Source organism: Phlebotomus papatasi, mitochondrion, assembly GCF_024763615.1.
Source record: "Phlebotomus papatasi mitochondrion, complete genome".
Lineage (NCBI taxonomy): Eukaryota > Metazoa > Arthropoda > Insecta > Diptera > Psychodidae > Phlebotomus > Phlebotomus papatasi.
In genome coordinates this window covers 1-15,557 of record NC_028042.1, presented here as the reverse complement: position 1 = coordinate 15,557, position 15,557 = coordinate 1, and the positions used below count along the sequence as shown (strand labels likewise).

The window sequence follows — 15,557 nt, the reverse complement described above, 5'->3', positions numbered from 1 at the left end:
GTTGTATATTTATTATAATTTTTATATAAAACGGTCTTTATATTATAATATAAATAATTTATATATAAATAAATAATATATATATATATATGATTTATATATTAATATTATATCATATATATATTAAAAAAAAATATATCTATTATATATATATAAATATTATATTTTTACATAAATACCAATTATCTGTAAAAATTAATTTAAAAAAAAAAATTATATATAATTAATAAAATATTTATATTTAATATAAATAGAATATATTAATATATATATATGTATAATTTATATTTAAAATAAAATAATATATAAAAAAGATTAATAATATATAATAAAAATTAATTATTAAAATGAAATATTTAATTTAATTTAAATTTAATAGTAATAAATAAATGTTTAAATAAATATATTATGATAATAATATATAGGGGGATATTTTTATTGGGGAGATAGCAACTATTTTTAATTATTAATATATTTATTTAATATATAATAAAAATTAATTATTAAAATGAAATATTTAATTTAATTTAAATTTAATAGTAATAAATAAATGTTTAAATAAATATATTATGGTAATAATATATAGGGGGATATTTTTATTGGGGGAGATAGCAACTATTTTTAATTATTAATATATTTATTTAATATATAATAAAAATTAATTATTAAAATGAAATATTTAATTTAATTTAAATTTAATAGTAATAAATAAATGTTTAAATAAATATATTTTATTATAGTATATAAATTTATTAATTGAATATTTTATATGTAAATTTTTGTGTGAATAAATATTATTTAAAAAATAAAATTATTGAATCGCAGTAATTAATATTATTGATTTAAGAAATTATGAATTAGTAATTTAATTTAATATAGATATATTTTGTGCCAGCAATCGCGGTTATACAAAATATATAAATAAATTATCTTAGAAAGAATTAAATATTTAAGATATTGGAAATTAAAATTTAATTGATATTATTAAGTGAAATTTTAATATTATATAATTTTAATGAATATAATAATTGATTTTTTAAATTTTTTTTATAAACTAGGATTAGATACCCTATTATTAAAATATAGTTGTATATATCTAGATTATTAGTAAATATATTTATGAAATTAAAATAATTTGGCGGTATTTTAGTCTATTCAGAGGAATCTGTTCTATAATCGATAATCCACGTTGAATCTTACTTATTTTATTTAATTTGTATATCGTTGTCATTAGAATATTTTATAAGAAAAATAATTTTCTTTAATTGATATAAATTTATATGTCAAATCAAGGTGCAGTTTATATTTAAGTAGAAATGGATTACAATAAAATAAAATTATATGGATTATTAATTGAAAGATTATATTGAAAGTGGATTTGATAGTAAATTTATTTAGATTATTAAATTGATTGTAGCTCTAAAATATGCACATATCGCCCGTCGCTCTTATTTTTAAAGTAAGATAAGTCGTAACAAAGTAGAATTACTGGAAAGTGATTCTAGATAGACAATTTAAATTCTATAAGTTAGAATTTTCATTTACATTGAAAATAAAGTCGTGCAAATCGATTTAAATTGAAATAATAAAATTTTATTTATATTTATAAAAAAAAATAATTTAATTTTTAGTATAGTTTATTGAAAAAATAATTTTTATAATAGAGAATAGTATTGAAGGAGAAAAATGAAATAAATTGAAAATTATTTATAGTAAAAGAAATTTTTATTTAATGTACCTTTTGTATCAGGGATTATTAAATAATTAATATAAATGTTATTATTCTCGAAATAAAAAGATTTAATTTAATAATATTTTTATTGTGTTAAAATTATTTTTAATATTAAATTAGAATTTAAAAGTTATTCGGTTTTTATTATATCTAGTTTTTTAATAAATAAATTTAATTTATTTTATATTTTTTATTAAATTAGATTTTTAATTTAATAATAAAATATAAGTAATTTATTAAGGGATAAGCTTTAATAAATTTATTATAAATAAGATAAATAATGACTTTATATATTCTTAGAAATAGAATTTATTTTATAATATGTTATAATTTAATAAATAAATATTATTTATTTATTATATTTTAATTATTTAATTAAAATATTTAATTTAATTTTAAAATTAAAGTAATAATGATAATATTAGTATATAATTATATATATATATATGAGTAATAATAAAAATAATTTAATTGTAAGGAACTCGGCAAATATAGTATTTGCCTGTTTATTAAAAACATGTCTTTTTGGAATTTATATAAAGTCTAATCTGCCCACTGAAAAATTAAAGGGCCGCAGTATATTAACTGTGCAAAGGTAGCATAATCATTAGTTTTTTAATTGAAAGCTAGTATGAATGATTGGACAAAATATTTACTGTCTTATAGTTATTATTATAAAATTTTATTTTTTAATTAAAAAGTTAAAATAAAATTAAAAGACGAGAAGACCCTATAGATCTTTATATAAATATTATTAATAAGAATTAGTTAGATTATATTATAAATTATATTTATATTTTATTGGGGTAATAATAAAATTTATAGAATTTTTATTTTTTAAGTGACAAATTTATTTGATAAATTGATCCATTATTAATGATTAAAAAATTAAGTTACCTTAGGGATAACAGCGTAATGATTTTTGAGAGTTCTTATCAATAAAATAGATTGCGACCTCGATGTTGAATTAAAATATATTTTAGGTGTAGGTGTTTAAAGTATAAAGTCTGTTCGACTTTTAATATTTTACATGATTTGAGTTTAGACCGGCGTAAGCCAGGTCAGTTTCTATCTTTAATAAAATAAATATATTTTAGTACGAAAGGATTAAATATATAATATATAATATTTAAATTAAGAATAATATTAAATTAAATAACTATTTTGGCAGATAAATGCAATAAATTTAGAATTTATTTATATAATATAGTATTATAAATAGTAATTTATTTATTTGATTTATTAGTTCCAATAGTGGGGAGAATTTTATTAGTTATTTGTGTGATAGTAGGAGTAGCTTTTTTAACATTATTAGAGCGAAAGGTTTTAGGGTATGTACAAATTCGGAAGGGGCCTAATAAATTAGGGTTTATTGGGATTTTACAGCCTTTTAGTGATGCTATTAAATTATTTACAAAGGAACAAACTTATCCAATAGTTTCTAATTATTTGATATATTATTTATCTCCTATTTTTTCTTTATTTTTAGCATTATTAGTTTGAATGTGTATTCCTTATTGAATTAAGTTATATTCTTTTAATTTAGGAATTATTTTTTTTTTTAGATGTGTAAGTTTAGGGGTATATACTGTAATATTAGCCGGTTGATCTTCTAATTCTAATTATGCTTTATTAGGGGGATTACGAGCTGTAGCACAAACAATTTCTTATGAAGTTAGTTTAATTTTATTAATTTTATCATTTATTTTTTTAATTAATAGATTTAATTTTTTTGGTTTTATAAATTTTCAACAAAATATTTGATTTATAGTTTTAAGATTGCCCTTAGGTTTGATAATATTAACAAGATTATTAGCAGAGACTAATCGGACTCCTTTTGATTTTGCAGAGGGAGAGTCAGAATTAGTATCAGGATTTAATGTTGAATATAGAAGAGGAGGATTTGCTTTAATTTTTTTAGCGGAATATGCAAGTATTTTATTTATAAGAATATTATTTGTGATTATATTTTTAGGAGCTAATATTATTTCATTAATTTTTTATTTTAAGTTAACTTTTTTAGCTTATGTCTTTATTTGAGTGCGAGGGACATTACCTCGTTATCGATATGATAAATTAATATATTTAGTTTGAAAAAGATATTTGCCTGCTTCTTTATGTTTTATTAGTTTGTTTATTGGTTTAAAATTAATTTTATTATAATAATTAAATATAGTAAAGTTAATAGAAAATTTAAATTTCTATCTAATGTTTTCAAAACAATTGCTATTAAAGCTTATTAACTAATTATTTAATAAGTTATCTCAGAATTTTGAAATAATTGGATTTAAGATATAATAAGAGAAGTAAAGAACAGTTAAAATTTGTCCTGTTAAAATATAAGGAGTTTCAACAGGACGAGCTCCGATTCATGTTAATAGAATAATAGTAATTACTATATATCAGAATAGGATTTGATTTAATGGGTAAAATTGAAGTCCTTGTGATTGATTTGTATGGAGTAAAGGTATAAGGAAAAGGATAGCAATTGATATAACAAGGGCAATTACTCCTCCTAATTTATTAGGAATTGAACGTAAAATTGCATAAGCAAATAGGAAGTATCATTCTGGTTGAATATGAGGAGGGGTTACAAGAGGATTTGCTGGAATAAAATTATCTGGATCTCCAAGAAAATAAGGGGCTGTGATTGTTAGAATTCTTAATATTATAATTATAACAATAAATCCAATTAAATCCTTAAAAGAGAAATAAGGATGAAAGGGGATTTTATCTGAATCTCTATTTAATCCTAAGGGGTTATTAGAACCTGTTTGATGGAGGAATAATAAATGAATTATAGTTATAGCAGCAATAATAAATGGGAATAAAAAGTGGAATGTAAAAAATCGTGTTAAAGTTGCATTATCTACAGCAAATCCTCCTCAGATTCATTGAACTAATATTGTTCCTAGATAAGGGATGGCGGATAAAAGATTTGTAATAACTGTTGCTCCTCAGAAAGATATTTGTCCTCAAGGTAAAACATATCCTATAAAAGCAGTTCCTATTACGACAAATAAAATTAATATTCCAATTGATCAAGTAGGGATATATAAATAAGAGTTATAATACAGCCCTCGTCCAATGTGAGCATAGATACAAATAAAAAAAAATGAAGCACCGTTTGCATGTAAGGTTCGTAATAATCAACCATAATTAACATCTCGACAGATGTGATTAACTCTGTTAAAGGCTATTTCAATATTTGCTGTATAATGTATAGCTAGGAATAGTCCAGTTAAAATTTGAATAATTAAACATAATCCAAGTAATGAGCCAAAGTTTCATCAGGCAGAAATATTAATAGGAGCAGGTAAGTCTACTAGCGCATTATTTATAATTTTAAATAAGGGATGGTGGGATCGTAGTGGTTTATTCATTTGTTTAAATATTAGCACGTAAAGGTCCTGAATTAAAATTTGTAATTTTTACAATAATAATAAGAGTTAATAATAAATATAAAACTATTATTAATATAATCAGATTTATGGGAAAATTATATAATTTATTTAAATTTAAATAATTTTCTTTAAATAAAAATTTTAAGTTAAAAAATTCACTTATTTCTGTATTATTAATAAAAAATATAATGATTGATTTATCTATAATTATTATTATAATTATTATTATTCTTAAAATGGATCTAATAATAATTAAAATTTTAGAGGAAAAAGAGAATATTTCATTTGAAGCTAAGGAAGTAACATAAATAAATAGAATTAATATTCCTCCTAGAAATGTTAAAAATAGAATATAAGAAAATCAGAATGTTTTTATTATTAATCCAATAATGCAGGCAATTAAAGTAGTTTGAATAAGTAATATCAATCCTATAGCTAATGGATGATTTATAAATATAAAAATAATTGTTGTTAGGATACTTATTAAAGAAAATGATAAACTTAATATATCAGAAAATAGTTTATGTAAAATATTAATTTTGGAGATTAATGAAAAGAGGTTTCTTTTTTCTGAAGTTTTAAAAAAATTATTTTAATTTTGATTTACAAGACCAATGTTTTTTTTAAACTATTAAAACTAATGAATATATATTATTGATTATTACCTTGAATCTTATTTATTTGTGGGATAATAGTTTTTGTTTCTAATCAAAAACATTTATTGTCAATATTATTAAGTTTAGAATTTATTGTTTTAAGATTATTTATTTATTTATTAATATATTTAAGAGTTTTAGATTATGAGGGCTATTTCAGTATAGTTTTTTTAACTTTTTGTGTTTGTGAGGGAGTTTTAGGTTTATCTATATTAGTTTTATTAGTTCGTTCACATGGAAATGATTATTTTCAATCAATTAATATTTTATAATGTTAAAATTATTATTATTTATATTATTTTTAATACCTTTATGTTTAAATAAAAAATTATATTGACTGGTACAATATTTATTATTTTTTAGATTTTTTTTATTTATATTAGATAGAATAAAAAGATTTCATTGAATAAAGTTAAGTTATTATTTTGGAGTGGATTTTTTATCTTACGGATTAATTTTATTAAGAATTTGAATTACAGGGTTAATAATAATAGCAAGAGAAAAAGTTTATTTATTAAATAAACAAGAAAAATTATTTATATTTATATTAATAATTTTATTATTATTATTATTATTAACTTTTTCAACAATAAATATTTTTATATTTTATTTATTTTTTGAAGGGTCTTTAATTCCAACTTTATTTTTAGTTTTAGGGTGAGGGTATCAGCCAGAGCGACTGCAGGCTGGGATTTATTTATTATTTTATACATTATTGGCTTCTTTACCTTTATTATTGAGTATTTTTTACTTATATATAAATTTTAATTCATTAGATTATTTTTTTTATAATATTAGAGATATATTTAATGTTTATATTTATTTAAGATTAATTTTAGCTTTTTTAGTTAAAATACCTATATTTTTAGTACATTTATGATTACCAAAAGCTCATGTTGAAGCTCCAATTGCAGGATCTATAATTTTAGCTGGGGTATTATTAAAATTAGGGGGTTATGGATTAATTCGAATATTTATGATTATTCAATATTTAAGCGTACAATTAAATTTTTTATTAATAAGAATTAGATTAGTCGGGGGTAGATTGGTATGTTTTTTATGTTTATGTCAGACTGATATAAAATCTTTAATTGCGTATTCTTCTGTTGTTCATATGGGGATTGTAATCGGGGGAATTTTGACAATAACGTATTGAGGATATGCTGGGGCTTATGGGTTAATAATTGCTCATGGTTTATGTTCTTCAGGGATATTTTGTTTAGCAAATATTGTTTATGAACGATCCGGTAGACGAAGATTATTAATTAATCGAGGGTTATTGACTTTAATACCAAGACTTACTTTATGATGATTTTTAATAAGATCAATAAATATAGCAGCTCCGCCATCATTAAATTTATTAAGAGAAATTAGATTATTAAACAGAATTGTTATATGATCTTGAGTAAGAATATTAAGATTATTTTTTATTTCTTTTTTAGGGGCTGCATATACTTTATATTTATATGCATATAGTCAGCATGGTAAATTTATAATTTATTATGGAATATCTGTTAGAGTAGTTCGTGAATATTTGTTATTATTTTTACATTGATTACCTTTAAATTTATTAATTTTTAAAGTAGATTATTTTTTTTTAATATATTTAAATAGTTTAAAAAAAATTCTGATTTGTGGTATCAGAGATATACAGATGTATTTTAAATCATAAAATTTATTTCAATTTGTTCAATTAGTTTTTTATTATTATTTACAGTAAGATTAACATTATTTTACTATTCTTTAATATTATTGAATTATGATTATTCTTATTTTATTGAATGAGAAATTATTAATTTGGGAAGATTAAATATTGTTATAACATTAATTTTAGATTGAATAAGATTAATATTTATATCTTTTGTTTTGTTAATCTCTAGATTAGTAATTTTTTATAGAAAGGATTATATAGGAGAGGATAAAAATATTAATCGATTTATTATTTTAGTATTAATATTTGTTTGTTCAATAATATTATTAATTATTAGACCTAATTTAGTTTCTATTTTACTAGGGTGAGATGGGCTTGGGTTAGTTTCATATTGTTTAGTTATTTATTTTCAAAATGTAAAATCGTATAATGCAGGTATATTAACTGCGTTATCGAATCGTTTAGGTGACGTAGCTTTTTTATTAGCAATTGCTTGAATATTAAATTATGGAAGATGAAATTATATTTATTATTTAGATATAATAAATAAAGATATAGAAATATTTATTATTGGGGGTTTAATTATATTAGCAGCAATAACAAAAAGAGCTCAAATTCCTTTTTCTTCCTGGTTACCTGCGGCTATAGCAGCCCCGACTCCGGTATCAGCTTTAGTTCATTCATCAACTTTAGTAACTGCTGGGGTATATTTATTAATTCGTTTTAGAAATTTATTATTAAGTTTATCTGTAAGAAAAATTTTGTTATTAATCTCTGGTTTAACAATATTTATAGCGGGGTTAGGGGCAAATTATGAATTTGATTTAAAAAAAATTATTGCATTATCAACTTTAAGACAATTAGGGTTAATAATAAGAATTTTATCATTTGGTTATATAAAATTAGCTTTTTTTCATTTATTAACACATGCCTTATTTAAGGCTTTACTATTTATATGTGCAGGAGCAATTATTCATAATATAATTAATAATCAAGATATTCGATTTATAGGGTGTTTAAGAGGTTTAATGCCTATAACTGTGATATGTATAAGAGTAGCTAATTTAGCTTTATGTGGAATACCTTTTTTAGCAGGATTTTATTCTAAGGATTTAATTTTAGAAATTGTTTATAGTAATGTATTTAATTTAAGAGTTTTTATATTATTTGTGGTATCTACAGGATTAACTGTTATATATTCATTTCGTTTAGTGTTTTATGCATTAACTGGAATAATAAATATTTTTTCTTATCATCCAATAAATGATAGAAGCTGGGTTATATTAAAAAGAATAACAGGATTATTGGTAATAGCTGTTATTGGGGGAAGCATATTAATATGAGTAATATTTCCCACCCCTTATATGATTTGTCTTCCATCTTCTTTGAAAATATTAACATTAGAGATTTGTATTTTAGGAGGTCTTTTAGGATATTTAATTTCTAATGTTAGTTTATTTTTTTTTAATAAGGCTTTTATTTACTTCAAAATAAGATGGTTTTTAGGGTCTATATGGTTTATACCAACATTATCAACATTAGGTATAATTTTTTATCCATTAAAATTAGGGTATTACTTAATCAAAAATTTAGATCAAGGATGGAGAGAATATTTTGGTGGCCAAAATCTATATAAATTAGCAGTTATAAATTCCTCTATAATTGAAAAAATACAAAATAATTATTTAAAAATTTATTTATTATTAATATTTATTTGATTTTTAGTATTATTTTTTATTTTATTAATTATTAATTAGTATATTATTCAGATAGCTTAAATAAGAGCATAATATTGAAGCTATTAAGGTGATTTATAAATCTTTGAATATTTTAATAATTAAATTTAGTAATTTATAAAACAAATGTTTATTTTTATAATGAAAATATAATGTTTTATTTTAAACTATATAAATAAAGAAATAAATGGAGTTTAACCATTAAAGTAAAAAGTTAGCAGCTTTTTCTTGAACACCATTTCTTTTCTTTTAATTGGAATCTTATTCAATGATATCATTAACAGTGATATACCTCTTTTTGGTTTCAATTAATAATTAATAATTGTTATTTATTAATTGGATTGGGTTATATAAGGATTTAAATAAATCAATCTTTTAGGTCGAAACTAACTGCATAATTGCTTCTTATATTAAGGGCAATTGGATTCAATACTTTTTAAATGCAAATTAAATGTTATAATTAACTATACCCCTAATTAAACAGTTCAATTTAAGGCTCCTTGATATCATTCATGAAATAAGCCAATAATTAAAATTAATAAGAAAATAATTCTTGTTCATATTCAAATAGAAATGTTAGAAATTTTAAAAGATAAAATTATAGGGAGAAGCAAGGCAATTTCAATATCAAAAATTAAAAAAATAATTCCAATTAAGTAAAATTGAAGAGAAAAGGGAAGTCGAGAGTTAACTTTTGGGTCAAATCCACATTCAAATGGAGAATTCTTTTCTCGATCAATAATTGTTTTTTTAGAAAGAATAGAGGCTAAGCCTATTACAACAAAACTAATTAAAAAGACAATAGAAGTAATTATTAATAAAGAGAAAATTATTTATACTAAATTTATTTAGACTATTTGATTGGAAGTCAATTATACTTATTATATTATATAAATAAATTAATTACCTCATCAATAAATAGATACATATAAAAATAATCAAACAATATCAACAAAATGTCAATATCAGGCTGCAGCTTCAAATCCAAAATGATGAGACGAGGAGTAGTGATTTTGTAGATGTCGAATTAAACAAATAATTAAAAAAGTGGTTCCAATTAAGACATGGAGTCCGTGAAACCCTGTAGCTACAAAAAAGGTTGATCCATAAACATTATCGGCGATAGTAAATGATGCCTCAATATATTCATAGGCTTGAAGAATTGTAAAGTAAATTCCTAAAATAATAGTAAAAAAAAGACCTTGAGAAGCTTGGGAATGATTTTTTTCAATTAAGCTATGATGAGCTCATGTAACAGTAACCCCTGAAGCTAAGAGAATAGCTGTATTTAATAGTGGAATTTGGAATGGGTTAAAAGGATAAATTCCTGTTGGAGGCCATTCTGCTCCTAATTCAATATTAGGGGATAATCTTCTATGAAAAAATGCTCAAAAAAATGAAATGAAAAAAAATACTTCAGAAATAATAAATAAAATTATTCCTCAACGTAATCCAAAAGTAACAGGTATAGAATGAAGACCTTGAAATGTTCCTTCACGGGAGATATCTCGTCATCATTGATATATAGTTATTAAAGTAATAATAATTCCTAGGAATAGTAATGTTATATTATATTGATGGAATCATATAACTAATCCTGAAACTAACGTTATTGCTCCAATAGCCCCTGTTAAAGGTCAAGGGCTATAATCTACAAGATGGTAGGGATGATTTGAGTGTGTTGACATTAAATCACTTCTCTAGAGTATAATGTACTTAAAACTGCGAAAACATAAGATTGAATTATTGCTACAGCGGATTCAAGGACTAGAAGAGCAATTTGTGTAATTAGTAATAGTGAAATTAAATAATAGGATATAGAAGGGCCTGTGTTTCCTAATAAAGTTATCAATAAATGTCCTGCAATTATATTTGCTATTAATCGAACTGCTAATGTACCTGGGCGAATAATATTTCTGATTGATTCAATAACTACTATAAACGGCATAAGAACTGAAGGAGTTCCTTGAGGGACAAGATGAGCAAATATATGTTGTATGTGATTAATTCATCCAAATAATATAAAACTTAATCAGAGAGGAAGGGCTAATGTTAAAGTTAAAGTTAAGTGACTTGTAGATGTAAAAATGTAAGGGAATAATCCTAAGAAATTATTGAATAAAATAATAGAGAATAATGAGATAAATAAGAATGTTCTTCCTTGATGTTTATTTTCTCCTAATAAGGTATTAAATTCATTATTTAGAGTTAAAGTGATTTTATTTCATAAAATATGAAATCGAGAAGGAATAAATCAAAAAGTAATAGGAATAAATAAAACTCCTAAAATCGTACTAATTCAGTTTAATGAGAAATTTATAATAGTTGTAGATGGATCAAAAACAGAAAATAAATTTCTTATCATTTTCAATTTATAGAAGACTTATTTAGTTTAGATAAAGATTCTGATTTTTTTCTTGAAGGAAGAAATGAAAAATAGTTAATAATATTAAAAAATAGATAAATTACAAGAAAAAATAAGAATAATCTTAGTCATATAAGAGGTGCTATTTGTGGAATTAAAAAATATCTTTATAGATAATTTTAGTTTGACAAGCTAATGTTATGGGTTTAACTAATTTTTTAAAAAAATCATTAGAAGTAATTGCTAATTTACTATATTGTGGTTTAAGAGACCATTACTTGCTTTAAGTTATCTAATGATTTTTAAATATTATTTTTAATTCATTGAATAAAATTTTTTGATGTTGTTGATTCAATTACAATAGGTATAAATCTATGGTTAGCTCCACAAATTTCTGAACATTGGCCATAATAAAGACCAGGGCGATATATATAAAAGTTAGTTTGATTTAATCGTCCTGGTGAGGCATCAACCTTTACTCCTAGAGCTGGGATTGTTCATGAATGAAGAACATCAGTTGCTGAAATAATAATTCGAATTTGAGATTTTAATGGTAAAACAATTCGATTATCAACATCTAATAGACGAAAATTATTAGAAGATATTTCATTTATTGGAATTATATAAGAATCAAATTCTAAGTTTGTAAAATCTGAATATTCGTAGCTTCAGTATCATTGATGTCCAATAGATTTTAATGTAATTGAGGGATTATTAATTTCATCAAGTAAGTATAAAAGTCGTAAAGAAGGAAAGGCAATAAATAAAAGTACAATAGCTGGTATAATTGTTCAGATAATTTCAATTATTTGTCCTGAGAGTAAAAATCGATTAGTATAATGATTAAAAAATAATATAAATATTAAATAACTAATTAGAACAGTAATTATAATTAAGATTAATAATGTATGATCATGAAAAAAGATTAATTGTTCTATTAGAGGAGAAGCACTATCTTGTAAGTTAAGATTTGATCATGTTGCCATTATTCTAATAAAAGAATAATCTTTATATATGAAGCTTAAATTCATTGCACTAGTCTGCCATATTAGAAGTTATATAAAAGAGGAAGTTCAGCATAAGAATGTTCAGCTGGAGGAATATTTTGATATCATTCAATAGAAGAGTTTAATTGAATAGGGAAAATAATTTGGTTATAAGATGTTATACTATTTCAAATAATATAAATAAAAAATAAAATTCCTACAAGAGAAATTGAAGATCCAATAGTAGATACCACATTTCATGCAGTATAAGCATCTGGATAATCAGAGTATCGACGAGGTATTCCAGCTAGACCTAAAAAATGTTGAGGGAAGAAAGTTAAATTAACTCCTAAAAATATAATAGAGAATTGAATTTTTAGAAGGTATGAGTTTAATGTTAATCCAGAAAATAAAGGGTATCAATGGACAAATCCTCCTATAATTGCAAATACAGCTCCTATAGATAAAACATAGTGAAAATGGGCTACAACATAATAAGTATCATGAAGAATAATGTCTACAGAGGAATTAGCAAGAATAACTCCTGTTAGTCCTCCTACTGTAAATAAAAAAATAAACCCAAGAGTTCATAATAATGATGGAGAATAGGTTAATTGATATCCATGAATAGTTGCTAATCAACTAAAAATTTTGATTCCAGTAGGAACTGCAATAATTATAGTAGCAGAGGTGAAATATGCTCGTGTATCAACATCTATTCCAACAGTAAATATATGATGGGCTCAAACAATGAATCCTAATAATCCAATAGCTAGTATTGCATAAATTATTCCTAAAGTACCAAAGGTTTCCTTTTTTCCACTTTCATTTCTAATAATATGAGAAATTATTCCAAATCCTGGTAGAATTAAAATATAAACTTCTGGATGTCCAAAAAATCAAAATAAATGTTGATATAAAATTGGATCTCCTCCTCCTGCAGGATCAAAGAATGAAGTATTGAGATTTCGATCAGTTAGAAGTATAGTAATAGCCCCCGCAAGAACGGGAAGAGAGAGAAGAAGGAGAACAGCTGTAATTACTACAGATCAAGCAAATAATGGCATTCGATCTAGAGTAATCCCTGTGGCTCGTATATTAATAATAGTTGTAATAAAATTTACTGCTCCTAAAATTGATGAAATACCAGCTAAATGTAAAGAGAAAATTGCTAAATCAACAGAGGCTCCCCCATGAGCAATATTTCTTGAAAGAGGGGGATAAACAGTTCATCCTGTTCCTGCCCCAGTTTCAACTATTCTTCTTGTTAATAATAGAGTTAATGAAGGGGGTAATAGTCAAAAACTTATATTATTTATTCGAGGAAAAGCTATGTCAGGGGCACCTAATATTAGAGGGACAAGTCAGTTACCAAATCCCCCAATTATAATAGGCATAACTATAAAAAAAATTATTACAAATGCATGAGCTGTTACAATTACATTATAAATTTGATCATCGCCAATTAAAGCTCCAGGATGGCCGAGTTCTGCTCGAATTAAGATTCTTAAGGATGTACCTACTATCCCTGCTCAGGCTCCAAAAATAAAATATAAGGTTCCAATATCTTTATGGTTTGTAGAAAATAATCATTGTCGCGATTAAATGGCTGAAGTTTAGGTAATAGATTGTAAATCTATATATGAATATAAAATATTCTTTAATCAATAGGTCTTATATTCAAAAAAATGATATTAAATTGCAAATTTAAAGGTGTATAATTACTAAGACTTAAAAATTTGATTTTATTGATAACTTTGAAGGTTATTAGTTTATTTAACTTAAAATCTTAATTAAAAATATAGAAGAATAAAAATTAATCCGAAAATTGAAATAAAAGATAAAAAGATAAAAGATAAATTTATATGTATTATAAATTTAATTTTTTTAATATTTCATTTTAAATTTCAGGAATCTATTAGAAAGGCAGAATAAGTAGTTTGTAAGTAAAAATATAATGTAATAAGAGTAAAAATAACTATTATTAATAAAATAAAGAAAAAATTATTAAATATTAAATATTGAATTACTATTCATTTAGGAAAAAATCCTAAAAACGGAGGAAGGCCTCCTAGTGATAAAAATAAAATAAAAATTGAAAGTTTAATAGTTAAATTGTTATTAAAATATAAAAAAATTTGATTAATATAAAAAATATTAAGTAAATTAAAAATTAAAACAATTGCTGAAGTTAAAAAATAATAAAAAAGAAAATAATTTATTCATAAGGATATAGAAAAGAATATTCTGCAAATTATTCAGCTTATATGATTAATAGATGAATAAGCTATAATTTTACGAATAGAAGTTTGATTTAATCCACCAATTGCCCCAAAAATTAAGGATAATAATAATCTGATAGTATTAATATAAAAATTAAAAGAATAAAAAATTAGTATAAAAGGTGCAATTTTTTGAAGAGTTATTAATATTCAAGAATTAAATCAAGATAAACAATTTATTACAGAAGGAAATCAGAAATGAAAAGGAGCTCTTCCTATTTTAATTAATAATATTAAATTAATTAAAGATAAATTTGTTCAAAAATTAAAGTTTCAAGTATTAAAATTAAGTAAGTTATAATTTAAAAAGAAAATAATTGAAAATAATAAAAGTGAAGATGCTATAGCTTGGGTTAGGAAATATTTTAATGAGGCTTCATTAGCATAGGAATTAGAATTATCGATTATTAGGGGGATAAAAGATAAAAGATTAATTTCTAGGCCTATTCAGGCTCCAAGCCAGGAATTAGATGAGATTGTAATAATAATTCCTATAATTAAAGTAAATGAAAATAGAAGCTTTGAAGGATTAAATAAAATTTAAAAGAAAAGGATTTAACCTTTATAAATGGGGTATGAACCCAGTAGCTTATTTAGCTTATCTTTTAAGATACATTTTAGTGTAAGAAGCACAAAAATTTTTGATATTTTTAGAAATAGTTTAATTCTATTAAATGTAATAATAAGTATGAATTAATCATATAATTTATTCTATCAAAATAATCCTTTTATCAGGCAACTTATT

The 15,557-nt window shown here is 22.5% G+C and overlaps 13 protein-coding genes and 24 non-coding genes across 37 annotated transcripts; 14 read left to right on the top strand and 23 right to left on the bottom strand. All coding sequences in view use genetic code 5, as the record gives it.

Moving 5' to 3' along the window:
* The first annotated feature begins 723 nt into the window (after nucleotides 1-723).
* Nucleotides 724-1,510, top strand: APQ86_gr01. The gene has a single exon. It is a non-coding gene; the product is annotated as a 12S ribosomal RNA (ribosomal RNA).
* Nucleotides 1,511-1,581, top strand: APQ86_gt22. The gene has a single exon. It is a non-coding gene; the product is annotated as a tRNA-Val (tRNA).
* On the top strand, nucleotides 1,582-2,890 carry APQ86_gr02. Its single transcript has one exon. It is a non-coding gene; the product is annotated as a 16S ribosomal RNA (ribosomal RNA).
* Nucleotides 2,891-2,956, top strand: APQ86_gt21. The gene has a single exon. It is a non-coding gene; the product is annotated as a tRNA-Leu (tRNA).
* Nucleotides 2,957-3,895, top strand: ND1 (NADH dehydrogenase subunit 1). Its single transcript has one exon. It carries the CDS (start codon nucleotides 2,957-2,959, stop codon nucleotides 3,893-3,895), a length of 939 nt encoding a protein of 312 aa, YP_009170644.1.
* A 15-nt stretch (nucleotides 3,896-3,910) lies between these two features.
* APQ86_gt20 lies at nucleotides 3,911-3,977 on the bottom strand. The gene has a single exon. It is a non-coding gene; the product is annotated as a tRNA-Ser (tRNA).
* CYTB (cytochrome b) lies at nucleotides 3,976-5,115 on the bottom strand. Its single transcript has one exon. The coding sequence runs from the start codon at nucleotides 5,113-5,115 to the stop codon at nucleotides 3,976-3,978; it is 1,140 nt and encodes a 379-aa protein (YP_009170643.1).
* A 4-nt stretch (nucleotides 5,116-5,119) lies between these two features.
* On the bottom strand, nucleotides 5,120-5,644 carry ND6 (NADH dehydrogenase subunit 6). Its single transcript has one exon. The coding sequence runs from the start codon at nucleotides 5,642-5,644 to the stop codon at nucleotides 5,120-5,122; it is 525 nt and encodes a 174-aa protein (YP_009170642.1).
* Nucleotides 5,645-5,646: 2 nt separating this feature from the next.
* APQ86_gt19 lies at nucleotides 5,647-5,710 on the top strand. The gene has a single exon. It is a non-coding gene; the product is annotated as a tRNA-Pro (tRNA).
* Nucleotides 5,711-5,774, bottom strand: APQ86_gt18. Its single transcript has one exon. It is a non-coding gene; the product is annotated as a tRNA-Thr (tRNA).
* Nucleotides 5,775-5,776: 2 nt separating this feature from the next.
* Nucleotides 5,777-6,064, top strand: ND4L (NADH dehydrogenase subunit 4L). The gene has a single exon. It carries the CDS (start codon nucleotides 5,777-5,779, stop codon nucleotides 6,062-6,064), a length of 288 nt encoding a protein of 95 aa, YP_009170641.1.
* On the top strand, nucleotides 6,064-7,396 carry ND4 (NADH dehydrogenase subunit 4). The gene has a single exon. A coding segment is annotated over exon 1 (1,333 nt).
* On the top strand, nucleotides 7,397-7,460 carry APQ86_gt17. The gene has a single exon. It is a non-coding gene; the product is annotated as a tRNA-His (tRNA).
* ND5 (NADH dehydrogenase subunit 5) lies at nucleotides 7,461-9,200 on the top strand. Its single transcript has one exon. The coding sequence runs from the start codon at nucleotides 7,461-7,463 to the stop codon at nucleotides 9,198-9,200; it is 1,740 nt and encodes a 579-aa protein (YP_009170639.1).
* Nucleotides 9,201-9,206: 6 nt separating this feature from the next.
* Nucleotides 9,207-9,271, top strand: APQ86_gt16. The gene has a single exon. It is a non-coding gene; the product is annotated as a tRNA-Phe (tRNA).
* Nucleotides 9,272-9,291: 20 nt separating this feature from the next.
* APQ86_gt15 lies at nucleotides 9,292-9,356 on the bottom strand. The gene has a single exon. It is a non-coding gene; the product is annotated as a tRNA-Glu (tRNA).
* Nucleotides 9,356-9,424, bottom strand: APQ86_gt14. The gene has a single exon. It is a non-coding gene; the product is annotated as a tRNA-Ser (tRNA).
* A 3-nt stretch (nucleotides 9,425-9,427) lies between these two features.
* Nucleotides 9,428-9,491, bottom strand: APQ86_gt13. The gene has a single exon. It is a non-coding gene; the product is annotated as a tRNA-Asn (tRNA).
* Nucleotides 9,492-9,526: 35 nt separating this feature from the next.
* On the bottom strand, nucleotides 9,527-9,590 carry APQ86_gt12. The gene has a single exon. It is a non-coding gene; the product is annotated as a tRNA-Arg (tRNA).
* On the bottom strand, nucleotides 9,591-9,653 carry APQ86_gt11. Its single transcript has one exon. It is a non-coding gene; the product is annotated as a tRNA-Ala (tRNA).
* Nucleotides 9,654-9,655: 2 nt separating this feature from the next.
* On the bottom strand, nucleotides 9,656-10,009 carry ND3 (NADH dehydrogenase subunit 3). Its single transcript has one exon. The coding sequence runs from the start codon at nucleotides 10,007-10,009 to the stop codon at nucleotides 9,656-9,658; it is 354 nt and encodes a 117-aa protein (YP_009170638.1).
* Nucleotides 10,010-10,075, bottom strand: APQ86_gt10. The gene has a single exon. It is a non-coding gene; the product is annotated as a tRNA-Gly (tRNA).
* Nucleotides 10,076-10,078: 3 nt separating this feature from the next.
* Nucleotides 10,079-10,867, bottom strand: COX3 (cytochrome c oxidase subunit III). The gene has a single exon. The coding sequence runs from the start codon at nucleotides 10,865-10,867 to the stop codon at nucleotides 10,079-10,081; it is 789 nt and encodes a 262-aa protein (YP_009170637.1).
* On the bottom strand, nucleotides 10,867-11,544 carry ATP6 (ATP synthase F0 subunit 6). Its single transcript has one exon. It carries the CDS (start codon nucleotides 11,542-11,544, stop codon nucleotides 10,867-10,869), a length of 678 nt encoding a protein of 225 aa, YP_009170636.1.
* ATP8 (ATP synthase F0 subunit 8) lies at nucleotides 11,538-11,699 on the bottom strand. The gene has a single exon. It carries the CDS (start codon nucleotides 11,697-11,699, stop codon nucleotides 11,538-11,540), a length of 162 nt encoding a protein of 53 aa, YP_009170635.1.
* On the bottom strand, nucleotides 11,700-11,764 carry APQ86_gt09. The gene has a single exon. It is a non-coding gene; the product is annotated as a tRNA-Asp (tRNA).
* Nucleotides 11,765-11,771: 7 nt separating this feature from the next.
* APQ86_gt08 lies at nucleotides 11,772-11,842 on the bottom strand. The gene has a single exon. It is a non-coding gene; the product is annotated as a tRNA-Lys (tRNA).
* Nucleotides 11,843-11,846: 4 nt separating this feature from the next.
* On the bottom strand, nucleotides 11,847-12,530 carry COX2 (cytochrome c oxidase subunit II). Its single transcript has one exon. It carries the CDS (start codon nucleotides 12,528-12,530, stop codon nucleotides 11,847-11,849), a length of 684 nt encoding a protein of 227 aa, YP_009170634.1.
* Nucleotides 12,531-12,532: 2 nt separating this feature from the next.
* On the bottom strand, nucleotides 12,533-12,597 carry APQ86_gt07. Its single transcript has one exon. It is a non-coding gene; the product is annotated as a tRNA-Leu (tRNA).
* COX1 (cytochrome c oxidase subunit I) lies at nucleotides 12,598-14,131 on the bottom strand (the record flags this gene model as incomplete). Its single annotated transcript has 1 exon — nucleotides 12,598-14,131. A coding segment is annotated over one exon (1,534 nt), but the record flags the coding sequence as incomplete, so codon positions are not given.
* APQ86_gt06 lies at nucleotides 14,130-14,197 on the top strand. Its single transcript has one exon. It is a non-coding gene; the product is annotated as a tRNA-Tyr (tRNA).
* Nucleotides 14,198-14,200: 3 nt separating this feature from the next.
* APQ86_gt05 lies at nucleotides 14,201-14,263 on the top strand. Its single transcript has one exon. It is a non-coding gene; the product is annotated as a tRNA-Cys (tRNA).
* Nucleotides 14,256-14,321, bottom strand: APQ86_gt04. Its single transcript has one exon. It is a non-coding gene; the product is annotated as a tRNA-Trp (tRNA).
* A 2-nt stretch (nucleotides 14,322-14,323) lies between these two features.
* ND2 (NADH dehydrogenase subunit 2) lies at nucleotides 14,324-15,352 on the bottom strand. The gene has a single exon. It carries the CDS (start codon nucleotides 15,350-15,352, stop codon nucleotides 14,324-14,326), a length of 1,029 nt encoding a protein of 342 aa, YP_009170632.1.
* APQ86_gt03 lies at nucleotides 15,353-15,420 on the bottom strand. Its single transcript has one exon. It is a non-coding gene; the product is annotated as a tRNA-Met (tRNA).
* Nucleotides 15,421-15,423: 3 nt separating this feature from the next.
* Nucleotides 15,424-15,492, top strand: APQ86_gt02. Its single transcript has one exon. It is a non-coding gene; the product is annotated as a tRNA-Gln (tRNA).
* APQ86_gt01 lies at nucleotides 15,493-15,557 on the bottom strand. Its single transcript has one exon. It is a non-coding gene; the product is annotated as a tRNA-Ile (tRNA).